This window comes from Schistocerca nitens, chromosome 5 (genome assembly GCF_023898315.1).
Source record: "Schistocerca nitens isolate TAMUIC-IGC-003100 chromosome 5, iqSchNite1.1, whole genome shotgun sequence".
Taxonomy (NCBI): domain Eukaryota; kingdom Metazoa; phylum Arthropoda; class Insecta; order Orthoptera; family Acrididae; genus Schistocerca; species Schistocerca nitens.
In genome coordinates, this window is record NC_064618.1 from 324237609 (window position 1) to 324251273 (window position 13665).

The 13665-nt window shown below is 37.3% G+C and overlaps 1 protein-coding gene across 2 annotated transcripts in view; it reads right to left on the bottom strand.

Moving 5' to 3' along the window:
• Positions 1-13665, bottom strand: part of LOC126259217 (gamma-interferon-inducible lysosomal thiol reductase-like) — a 31815-nt gene that overhangs the window by 17637 nt on the left and 513 nt on the right. Inside the window, exons 1-3 of one of the 2 annotated variants that reach the window (XM_049955818.1) lie at positions 10986-11316; positions 10302-10490; positions 4551-4724 (exon numbers count right to left, since the gene is read on the bottom strand). In XM_049955818.1, coding sequence (XP_049811775.1) covers positions 4551-4724; positions 10302-10490; positions 10986-11099 — 477 coding nt within the window. In that variant the 5' untranslated portion in view covers positions 11100-11316. Of the gene's footprint in view, positions 1-4550; positions 4725-10301; positions 10491-10985; positions 11317-13665 lie in introns of those variants that run through there. The other variant, XM_049955819.1, reaches the window with a different exon arrangement.

Genomic DNA, 13665 nt, shown 5'->3' on the forward strand with positions numbered 1-13665 from the left:
GTGTGATCATGTGATGTATCTGACCCCAGGAATGTGTCAATAAAGTTTCCCCTTCGTGGGACAATGAATTCACGGTGTTCTTATTTCAATTTCCAGGAGTGTATTTTTCAAATACTGTAAATTATATAGAGTACATCTATTTTCATTGAATTAAAGCAGCACAATTTCAGTGTCTGAATAAGAAAATGACATTTATTTGCAGATTTTTCTGACTATAATGGGCACTGCAGTAGTTGTGATGCACATAATATAGTAAAAAAACTTTTCAGGTATTGTCATCACATTTTTTTAAAGATACTATGTTTCATTGTCAATCTGCAATGTCTCCTTTAGACCATTTTCAAAATTGCAGTTGTAATAATTATCTAAAGAGCAAAAAATGTTTCAGTTTAAAATTAAGATATCTCCATTATAACAAATAAAATGACTTTGAACTTACACATATATTTTTCATCTGGTGACGTAAATATATATGTAGTCACACTCGACTCAGAGACAAAGAAACTGAATCCCTATTTTTAATTCTATGTTATGAATTACTAAAGATCTCTATTTTAAGGAATCAAAAAATGTCTGTTGCACTCTTCTCCTTAGAATTCGACAAGAATTAAGATGTGATTATAGTTTGGTAGAAGCTGCCAAAACTTTTCTTTAGTAACTATACACTGCCCCATAAAACACATGTGATAAATACTACATGATAAAAGAGTGTTTCCAGAATAAGATTTTACTCTGCAGCGGAGTGTGCGCTGATATGAAATTTCCTGGCAGATTAAAACTGTGTGCCGGACCGAGACTCGAACTCGGGACCTTTCATTCATATCAGTGCACACTCCGCTGTAGAGTGAAAATCTCGTTCTGGAAACATCCTCCAGGCTGTGGCTAAGCCACATCTCCGCGATATCCTTTCTTCCTGGAGTGCTAGTTCTGCAAGGTTCGCAGGAGAGCTTCTGTAAAGTTTGGAAGGTAGGAGACGAGATACTGGCAGAAGTAAAGCTGTGAGGACGGGGCACGAGTCATGCATTGGTAGCTCAGATGGTAGAGCACTTGCCCGTGAAAGGCAAATGTCCCGAGTTCGAGTCTCGGTCTGGCACACATTTTTATCTGCCAGGAAGTTTCACTATATGATACCTTGCACTGCTGTTGAGAAATGTAACAGTGGAGCTACATCTTTTCAACTCCCTTACAAAAATGTGCACATTTCATGGATGCATGGTAATAGACACCTATCAATTTATTAAATAATGGTAAAACTTAAGAAAACATCCAGAGTCAATTGATAGAGATTAGTGTTTATTAGAATCATATGTACTGAAATGTAGTTAAGATGTACATCTACAGGGTGACCAAAAGTCTGTTAATATTTGAAAATGCATTACTTCATGGAATAAAGTAGGTAGAGAAGTAAAGCTTGACACACATGCCTGAAGTGACATGAGGTTTTACTGAAACTAAAAACAAATGCAAAAACATGCCAACAGGTGGTGCTGACAGCAACATGTTAGTGACGCTGCATGAGAATCGTGTACAAAATGTGAGTGTGATTAGTGCAAGGTATGCCAGTATGTTACAGAATTGCATAATCCCTAGTCTGGCTGATAAATGCCTGCTGGAAGGTATGACTTTTATGCAGAATTGCTCTGCACCCCATATTGCTACACAGGTGATAGATTTGTTGCGTACCTCATTTGGTGATGATCACATGCTGAGCCATCAGTTCCATCATGCCTGGTGTCCAGGTCTTCAGACCTCAATTCGTGTGATCAGTGGGTTACTTGAAGTCGCAAGTCTACCAATGGCTGACCCATTGGGGATGCTAAAAAACAACACCCAACAGCCATTTCTCACCATGCCTTTCGATATGATGTACAGTGCTGTTCACAACTTTGTCCCTCACTGCAGTTACTGTTGATGAAAGACAGCCGAGATGTTTAGCATGTTTTCTGAAGAACATCGTCTTTTCTAAACATCAATTTTTATGCTAATTATTGCTTTTGTATCCTATTAAGTGCCATCTGTCAGTCATTATGTGCACTTTGTTTTGGTTTCAATAAAACCCTATGTCATCTCAAGAATGTTTATCAATTTTTACCTCTCTGCCTACATTATTGAATTTTCAAATGTAAACAGACTTTTGGGTCATCTTGTATGAATATCAATCACAAAAATTTCCATACAATGCACTGAAAATTATATTTGAAGAAAAATATGGGATAGCAGTTAGCAACAGTTGTGCTGACTGATTCGACATGATAGCAGAATCAATGTGAAAATTGCATCCAGTAACCACTGTCATAAGTGTTTAAAAATATGAGGTGGCATAATGAACTACAGTTGTGCTAAACGCTATCATATTAAATGGAATGTTCCATAAAATTTAAGCTGTACTCTTAGTTCTTGTCTAGGCACTACCTTGGAAATCTAGACATTCTGAAAATACCTCACAAGTTTTTGAAACAATTATTTTAAATGTGATTGCTGCAAGTGAATGGCCAAACTGTCTCATTCCTGCTTACCAGACCACAGGCTGCACTACTGAACAGTCTGTCACCACAACCAATTTTCTTCCATTCACTTCCATTCACTTTCATTGATGTCACCAACTCACAATAAAAGTGTCACATTACAACCTAAGCTAGAACTCAGGCTACACTACACTCTGTCAGGTTGTGAGACTATTTCGTATCTAATCTACAATAGACCCTACTACAGTCCCCTAGATAGCCCTGTCAACTCAACTTAACTCCAGCCTAATACTCAAGTTTAGTTTCAATACCTCATAGAAATTTACAAGCAATTTACAATGTTGTGGTTTCCCTGAAAAAGACAAATTTTTCACCTTTTTCTGGTGTTCTCACATCAACAAAATCCATACATGGTCTTGCTGTTTACTATCAAAAAGCAGTTTTTAAATGGGCAATCTATGCATGGCAGCCATTAGCACTGCATCGTGTGTAGGGAAGTGATTTAAACTGACCTGGGAATGAGTGAACAAACATATAAGCAATCTTTTGGAAGGTCCAATTTGCACCACATAACAAAGATTCATAATATTCCTACATCTCACATCAGAAGATATGAAGAGAAGCATTACATACATATCCATTTGTGTGGTGCGCCACTTTTATGTTACATGAGCATGTATGAGATGCCAATGGACCATTTCTCAATGCATTTCTAGCAGACAAAGGTATTATGAAATTAAATTCTTTCTTTGTTTTTCACTGCACAAAATTACTATTATACGGGATTATCCAATGAGAAGCTACACTAACTAGTGTTTAAACATTGCCTGTGTCAGGCACAAGATAGAAACAGAATATTAAATATAATGATGAGCGAAAACAGTACAAACATTGCCCACCACACGACTAAATGCTGCCTGGTGACACAGAGCATGTAACACCGTAATGAAAGGGATATAAATGGAGCAGAGATGAATGGGAAATCATTCTAGTGATTATACGGGCTGCAAATATAGAAATCCTCTTCTGTTAGAGACTTTGACAAAGGGCAGACTGTTACGGCCTTGCACCCGGGAATGAGCATCTCAGAAACGACGAAGTCAGCTGTTCATGTGCTACTGTCGTGAGCATCTACAGAAAAAGGGTTGCAGGGCAGTGAAACCATGAGTAAGTGACAAGATGATGGACATCTAATCGCAGAATATGGAAGTTGAGGGCATGCCCACTCTGCAAATCAGGATACGTGGCAACCTGTGGAATTATTTTAATGTTTTGGCAACAAAATTCACCTGAGCTGAACCTGATGGGACCAGTCTAACGTTATTGGATACCAGCCCTGTGCCCATACACCACCAGCCCTCATTCTACAGGAACTGGATGATTTGTGCCTAGACATGTGGTGCTACATACCACCAAAAACCTGTCAAGAACTTGTTGAATCCATGCCGCAAACTGCTCATAATGTTCTGTCTCATCAGATCATATGTATCACATATGAGTAATTGGAACCCCCCCCCCCCCCCCCGACACACAGACAAATTTCGCCATTTAAGTAAGCTGGTTATTGAGATCAATGTATTACTTTATTAATATAGGAAGGAGTAAAGATAACATTTCACCATACTGCTGAGTCATTGATAGGTCAGTTGGCACACAAACAAGACTGAAAATTTTGCCATGCTTTCTCACGAGTCCTCCTTCAGAGTTGCAGCTTCTTCGAGCTGCAGCACCATCGGCAGTGGCAATGTAGCCACGCAGTTGTATGTGTATTCTGTTAGAAGAACATTATTCGATAGTTTAGCAGTATTTTAATTTTTATGCATATTGACTACTCAAGACCTCAACTATGATGAATTGTTAGCTTTACTCCTTCCATTATATTCCACTAAAGATTTTTACCAGCAATTCTTTCACATTCAAGAGCAATTTTAGAGTTTCTTTAGTTGAAACAGTTTCATTTCATGCTGATAACTGTTTCCAGTAAATCTATCAGTTTAAGTACCTTATATGTATAGTTACAAAACAGCTACACATTATTTTCAAAAGAGGTGACTACGTGTCAATTTACTCAATCAGATGACTCACCCTTTCTCCAATTTCTTCTGGATTCATGTTATTGCTTATCATGCATGCTACATATTTCACTTGCATCTCTTTACTTCCAATGATGGCAGCAGCACAAGCATGCACTTTATTACCCTGGCATTCTACGGGTCCATGTTGGCATGTAAATTCGTAACCAGTTGGTGTTTCTCTGGTCTGCACACAAATGAATAAAAAGATGAGTAACTCCTTCCATACAAACAATTCCATTTATATAATTCTAAAAATTCACTCAACTTACGTAACAAAGTTTAAAAGACTAGGTTAGTTATATAGGTTACCAATCACCAATATTGTAACAATTAAGTTATCACCACCACCTACCTATTGTTAGATTCTGATCTTTGCCTTTTGCAATTTTAATTTTTCTGTAGTACTAAATGACATACAGCACTAACTTGCTAATTAATAACATCATATATCATAAATTGTAATTGTAATTTGGAATATGGCTCTCACACATGTATACAAAAAGGACATATTGTAGAAGGATATTAATGTTCATGTATCCACAATGAGATTTTCACTCTGCAGCAGAGTGTGCGCCGATATGAAACTTCCTGGCAGATTAAAACTGTGTGCCGGACCGAGACTCGAACTCGGGACCTTTGCCTTTCGCGGGCAAGTGCTCTACCATCTGAGCTACCCAAGCACGAATCCACGCCCCATCCTCACAGCTTTACTTCCGCCAGTAGCATGTATTTTTCTAAATTTCTAACAAATAACATTTTCGATAAGCCAAACTCACATTAATTCTGTCAGTTTATCCATAACAGTAAGATCTAGCCTATTTTAAAAGCATGATGCAGTTTACAAAATAACAGTTTATTCTTATGGCCATATTTAAGTACGCAGGTATCACTCACAATTGTCACTTGGCTCGTTAGTAATACCCATGTTGGGTACGCTCCTAGTGTAGACTAACATCATTACAATGCATCATGTTCTATATGCACCTATATTCTTGAACCTACATAACATTAATGTTTAATAACTTTCAAGTGACACTGGGCTGTGTTAACAAGAATGTGTGTGATGTCATTGTCACTGGAGTGAGATACTGTTGGACAAGGCAATTCTCATTATAGAGTGACTTAAATGAACAATCATAGTGTATTTTTCCCAATAACTACAGGCTAGAACTAAGTGTGAACCATGACATTTCATGTAAATATGAACTGTGTTTTGTGCCTAAAAGAAATAATTAACTTTGCCACTGAACTGTTGATAGGGGCATGCGAGTGCTGATATGGTTCTATGAGATAATAGTTTTTTATAGTGGATAAACTGATCATTGTCTCTAATAATTGGACTTTCTGACATTGTACAGTAGCATATTTTTGAGTTATAGATTTTCTACTGTGCACTGTTTAATAGACATAACTTTTGTCTTCGAAAGGTTTATGTTCACTCCCAATGCCTGACATTCTGAAGTAGGATCCAATACCAAAATCTGTAATTCTTCAATATCATTTAGCCAGAGCACAATGTCATCTACAAATCTCAAGTTGTTAAAGCTTCTTCCTGATGATTCCAATTCCATTTTATTCCTAGTTCAATTTTGACACTATCCCTCCCAAAATGGTGGAGAACACCACGGGAGGGATGAAATTGCCTTGTTTCACTCCTCTGTGAGTTGGAAACTCTTGAGATGGTTATTTAACACTGGCATCAGCTGTAGAAGTTTCATACATATGGCACAGAACTTTAACATAGTCTAGTCCTTGCTCAAATAAGGCTTGCATAACAGCAGGATAGCTAACTGAATAAACTGCCTTTTTAAAGTCTATAAAAGCTATACACACAGACATCCAGTATTAAGGTATAGTGCCATCAAATACACAAAAGACAAAAAGACTATGAATATTAAACCACCAAATGCTATTTCTTTGTCCATTTCTCTTAACATTTTCTATGTATCCTTCGTTGTTCTCTGGACATATTTCTTTCTTTATTGAATCAGTTTCCATCCTACCACTATTTATAATCTTCCCATGTTTTCCCTTCCCCCTAGCTTTTTGTTAGAGACGATGGTAACACTATCCCAAAAGCTTGACTTCGTTAGTCTTGATGTACTATTACTGTTCCATTTTGAGTTTCACCTTTTGAATAGAACTTTCATTTATTTCTCATGCATTTACCATCACTACCTATACCATTACACTGATACTGTGCAATGGAAGAAACACACTTGTCAGTCAAGCAGACTTGGTTTTGAAATGTACACGTAATAGTGGCCTTAACAGAAACAAGCAGAGAAGGTTTACACATACAAAAACAGAATAATGATGAATTATGATGTTGTTCCCTAGTTGTTCTGTTTTGTTATCTAGTAACTAGGTGATCCTACTCTGTTTTACATGTTATTTGTTTCAGATTTTTATATTCTGAAATGCAAATAGATTTGTGACAAGCTGAAATTCTACGACTGAGATGTTCAGTAAGTTAAAGCTAGGAAACCACAGAAAAATTGTTTTACATCCAACTTGAAAGTTGTTATGAAATTGTGTTACTTACATAAATGTAGAAGTTATGTAGTGGACACTCTCTTGCATATACAAATGGGTTCAAAATGTCATGCAATACCTTCTTTTTCATTGGCCAGTTTCAATAAAAAAAGCAGAAATTGTTGTCGAACATTTTGGAATATTCCAATTTCAGCCTAAATAGTTTCATGAAGTTCTGACAGATGCCGGTGCTATATGTAGCCTTCAAAATGGTATTTGTGAAGCAGGTGCATCCGAAGCAGCGAGATGTCACTGAGTTTGTTTTGGCAGAAAATCAGAGCATTGAAGATCGTCAACTAGTAGAGTGGTACCATGTGGGTACAAAGGCCCTCTCAGTAAGGTGGCAGAAGGCCATTGAACAGAGATTATGTTGAAAAATAGGGTTTTTTAGCCAACAGACTAGGAAATAATATGGTGTACTGGATTCATGAATAAAACCAAATGTCTTTCAGAAAAGAAGTGTTGCATTACTTATTGAATGCCCCACATACATACTAGCATCAAAATATTCAAGAGTTTTGTTCATTTTCTAATATATGTTTCCGGAATTTACATTTCAGTTTTTATGATGAAACACATGTTGCGTGAACGCAAACATTAGATTATGTTACAGGTCAGTCTGTTATAACCTTTATGTGGTCCTCATATTCGTTGATTTTGGCAACTCACAACAGAATCATCAACTTTCAATGTAACCAAAACATTTGTTAGACTACGGATCAGTCTGTCAGCCAAGAATTTTTTATTTTTTTTATATTTTTTTGGGAGGGGGGGGGGGGGGGCAGGGAGGCCGGATGTAGTATCATACTCTAGCCAACATAACAATGATCCAAATTCAAGAAAGGATGACAGATCATTATATTTTGTGTGAATGTGAGGGGGCACCACCCAATTATTAGCTGGTACACAAATAATGATGCTCAATGCATGTACATAAACTTATGGACATTCATCATTAAAAACTGAGGGATGGAAAATTATGGTTTAATGTTCTGTTGATAATGAATTCATTACAAACTGACAATGAACAGAAGTCCAGGTTGGAAGGGAAGGAAAATATAAATCAGCTTTGACTTTCTTTAATTTTGACCACTGAAATCATTTCAGCATTAACCTTAAAACAAATTAAAAACCACAGAAAATCTCAATCTGCATGACCAGATGGGAATTTAGCCCCACCCTTCCAAACATGAATCCAGTGTGTTAACCACTGTGTCATGTTGCTCAGAATCACACACTCAAATGAACTATGTTAATAACAACAACAGTTACAAGTATTTTTTAATTGTCTCATCGCACCAACATTCACAGTGTTGCTGCGTAAAAAGACCATTTTATACACAATTCTATGTGTGACTGACACCAGGCCTGAAGCCACAGCAGACGGCTCTGCTGAGGCTACTGTTGGCCTCACTGCAGTTAGTGTTTAAAAGCTTACTGTAAAATCAATGACACACATTTGGAACTGCACATGACAATTTGTCAATAATCGATACTGTGCTGAACAGATCCTTTCTTCAATAAACAACATTGATGCCACAGTGCTTGGGAAGAATAAATGTATACAGTAGGGTAACACACATTGGTTGTATGTCAGCAAGTGAATAGGGAAAGCAGTCATTCAAATTTATTCTACTGCAAATGTTTTTGAAAAGCTTTTAGTGGATGTTGTGTATTACTAGAATTCAAATTAATTTAATGAATTCCTGGGTATAAAAATGTGTAAGAATTATTTGTGGTGCAAACTCAAGAACAAATTGCAGAGGTTTTGATGATGCAGTGTATGGAGAGCAGTGACCCGATGTTATATTTACATTAAAATGAACAGTCGAGATTGCAATAATATTTCTTTATTGATCAGTATCGGCTTATATACAAGCCATCTTCAGAATTTCTTGGCTCCCTACGGCTGGTGTTGATGGTGCCTCGGATCTCTCGTGGAAACACTGCAGTGTACAATTGTGGTACACTGAGAAATCCGAGGAGCCGTCAGCACCAGCCATAGGGGGCCAAGAAATTCTGAAAATGGCTTGTATATAAGCCGAAACCGCTCAATTTTTGCAATCCCGACTGTTCATTTTAACGTAAACTTGCAGAGGCCTGTTTAGGGAACTAGGGGCATTAGTTACTACTTTCAAATAATTTCTTCCTTAATGAAATCTTCCATTAATATATATCTGTTTTTCAAACCAACATGAAATCAATATTAGAAGTAGGAATAATCTTCACAAAGTCTTGAAGTCATTTACTTTAGTCCAAAAAGGTGTCCATTATTCAGGAACACACATTTTCAATAACTTTCCGGCAGCAATAAAAAGTTTAACTGCCAATGAAGTTCAATTTAAGAGGATCTTATAGGACTTATTGGTGGTCAACACAGATGAATTTCTTAGTAGAAACTACTTGTGTGTGAGTGTGGGGGGGGGGGGGGGCGGCAACTAATAATATAAAATAATCGAAGTATTAGTGCAACCTTGACTTCTGCATAAATTCAGTGTAGTGTTGTGATATGATTCGTCTATTACCTGTTTATTACATTATAAATGAAAATATGTTTTTTCTGCTTCAGACCATCTCCATGACAATCAAAAAAATGGTTCAAATGGCTCTGAGCACTATGGGACTCAACTGCTGTGGTCATTAGTCCCCTAGAACTTAGAACTACTTAAACCTAACTAACCTAAGGACATCACACACATCCATGCCCGAGGCAGGATTCGAACCTGCGACCGTAGCAGTCGCACGGTTCCGGACTGCGCGCCTAGAACCGCGAGACCACCGCGGCCGGCGACAATCATTCCACTTGAGATCTGTGGAAGGTACATTAGTATACTCTTATTTGTTTTTCGTTGTAAAAATTCGTTGTGTATTCTTGTTGTTCTGACATGTTCTATATCCTTGAAGATCTCCTCACTATAGGCCAATTGCAATGAAAAGTACATCTAATTTAACATAAATTAGAATCGTACAATGATTTGAAACATTGTTAAACACAGGTATTGATTTAAAAAATATAGTGAAAGCTGTAGACAGAAAAACATTGGAATATCTTATTAATGACAACTCTAGCATTTTCCAGACAATTTATATTTACAAATGCATATTCTGCAATATTCTGAGTATTATGCCTTATACCTACACAGTATTCTCCGAGGGCCCACTTACTAGATAAGATTTTCTACAACACGTGGCACATTATATCTCATACTCGTCATTAATTGCTTACCTCAGCTTTCCCATATGGAATCAGAACAGGATTGATCAAACCAGGGCCTTTCAAGAATGCAGGCAGTAACTGCCTTGTAATGAAACTTCGTGAATCTGGGCACAATGCTTCATAGTAAACAGCAACTTCAACAGGACTGAGAGGTGTTCTCAGAGAAACAAGACCACCATGGTCAAGTGAAGCAGGGCCCTGGAAAAGCAAACCAATACTGTAAACTAACAAGAGAAATTAAATAAAACATCTAAACAGTTCAGTCATCCTGAAATTAATTATTTAATACTAGTAAAAATTTCAACACTTAACAACTTTCATTAAAATTACATGTTGGTTTTTCACAAAGCAATAGAGGGAGCCTACACACAAGTTTGGTATATGATTGTAAAACGCAAGTTTCGTTTATAATGCCATGTGTTGTAACAAGATCATACTTCTTTTTATGTTTTGCTCTATATAGATCAATTACACTGATGTGCGATGCTCCCCCTCCCCTTCCTCTCACCCCCCCCCCCCTCCCCCCGCCCTCCACCTTACTAACAGAAAATTCACTGTATTTCTTTCACTGATTGTGAAAAATAAGGCATAACAAATATCTACTATGTTTTCGAGGTTTTACTGTCAGTTGCAGAATGAGAACTGTAAGCCAACAAATGTATGCTGTCATATAACACAAGGGGTTGAACTTACTGCGTTAGTAATTGAAGATAAACTTGGAACAGTCCTTAATGCTTCCCACAGTATAAAACAAATAACGGCGAACAAAATCAATTTCACGCGCATAACATTGGAAATCACAGCCATTTCGCACGCTGTAAGTAACAGACTATTTTATTACATTAATTTAACACGCATATCCGCCTTCTTTTTCGACTATCACAGTAAGTAAATTCACGTCAAGACGGTAGGAACATCACAGCCAACCCAGGTGTAACGGCTGGCAGGTGCTAAACAAGCACTTTACTACTCCCTCATTTCATCCGCGTACAGCTTCCAGCTTGCTACTGAATCGGCATCTGTCCTCAGCTTTTGAAGGCGTAGGACTAGCGCGCAAGCGCTACCAACAAAACAGAACGCGAAAACTGTGAAAGGCAACTTCTTTTATTTTATGTTGGCTAAGTAATTTCAGTTTATTACTTAAGCAAAGCATTTATTTTAAGAGGGGGCATATTTGGCAAACGGCAGTATTTTGGTTCCCGAGTACGCAAGCATCTTCAGCAACACCATTTTTAAATTTTAATTGACGAATTGGTTGCCGAAATATGTCAAATAAACATTTAGAACTGCGATGACACGTTTAAGACCAGAAGACGTATATTCTGCATTTATTTCATTGTGTGCATTTCGCTCTTCTAAAAAATGAGTCGTGACATTAAATCCTTGTGGAGAGACTTACGCAAATGAATTTTTTGTTTCAGCCTTACACTTCCTTTATTGTCACAGCTAATACAAACGTTAGCATATACACAATGACAACGATTACTCTTTCTTAGCTAAAGTTCACTTCTCATAATACTTTTAATTCTTCTCATTTCCCACAATTTTGTTTCTTATCATTGCCTCTTTTACGGTCTTATCGACTACATAATTTCTGAGCTTCTTTCGTTTCTTGTTAGAATATGTGCTATGGTACTGTAATGTTAATAACCATGAATCTCCAGTTTTGTGACATCTTATTTTACTGTATATCATTTAATTCATAGCGCGCTTGCTGCAAGACCACAGCAGTAGCTTTCACTTTCTCTCTTCAGTTTCTCCCTTTTTTTCACGTTTTTGTCATTGTAGCTTTTGTGGAAGGAAAGTACTACTTGCAGTCAAATAGTACCCGATTTCCGTGTATAAATGTTTTGCCGTTGTGCACAATGCATTTTCTTGTCAATACTACCTAGTGTATCTACAGTAGCGTTGTATCTCGCGCTTGATTCGATGCTAAACGAATCCTACTTTCTTTCTCGGTTGACTGCTTAAATTACCCTATCGCTTTGTGAGAGATCTGCAAAACTACGATAATTACGGCTTAATAACTCTTCATACTTATCATGTTAAAAGTACATGCAATGATTGGCGGTTACACATCATATTTAATAGTACGATTGTTACATGTTACTGTACACACGTCTCTAAATCTGGTCGCGAGCGAAAGAATATTGATGTCATAGTTCCCATTTTTTCGCTGTTTTCAGTGTCCTTATCATAAGGAACCATTCAATGAGATGGAATACCACTTTAATGTGGTAGGCGTAACGAAGGTTAACATTTAACTCTAGCAATAAGTCGAAGTTTAATAGCAGCATAAGCATTAAACTGCTGGTTCCATCTCGGCACCAACCCACCGTCTCTCACCTACACACTACTGCGACATGACGCTAGGCATCCACAGTTTAAATGATTTGTTACAGTAGGTTGTTTTTTATATAATCCTATTGATTCTGATATGATCTGCAGTGGACACATTTTTACACATGGTCACTATTAGCTTCTAAATATGTGTGCGTTGCATAGCATTTAGCGCTAGGTGTTACAGATAAATTTTCGTTTCTAGATGTTTCTCAGCAGCAGTTGGCACAATATAACTTGCTGTGTAAATTTTATTACGTCCATTTGTACATAAGAGTTTTTTTTGTGAGTCAATGCATATTAGAGATAATAAGATTTAGTATCCATTTTCGGTATGTTTTGCGTTCACAGTTTCTTCGCGATAAACGGAATATGATGCGAACTGGTAAGTAGAGAGACTGACCGACTCATTCCCATACTAAAAACTATTTCGACCTGCGAAAATTTGATCACGTGATCTCGAAAGACCTTACGAAATTTTGAAGACAATTTCTAGCGGAAAATTCTTCCAGGCACAGTTTCAAATACCGGTATCCGTTTGCCCGTCAGACTGAATGCAGGAGGATCTGGGAATCAAAATAAGAAAATACTATTACCAAAGTGGTCGTGCACTATCTTATTGTTTATAAAGTTTCACAGCTTGTTTTATAAAGGCAATAAGTTGTCGATTCATCGTTGAAGCATTATCCGTGTGATTACAATATCGTCCTTAACTGTCAACACATGGCTGTAGCCAGTGTTTCTGTTTGCAAGGTTTTATGCTGTTACTCCAAACAGATTCTAAATCAGATGATCCTGCTGACACGAATGAAGTCGTTTACCGATTCCCTTCCAGTAAACTTGAAACTGATGAACAGTGCATCTGCAAATCATAATATTCATGCTGTTGCTGTACTGCTTACTTTCTGAGAAATTACCATCTCATACTATCAACGAATGAGCGTCAGCTTAAAGTTGTGTATGGAAAGAGGATACCTATGCACATATCTGTTATCACACGCAATGTATCTACTGTATGTTGAGGTGGCAAAGT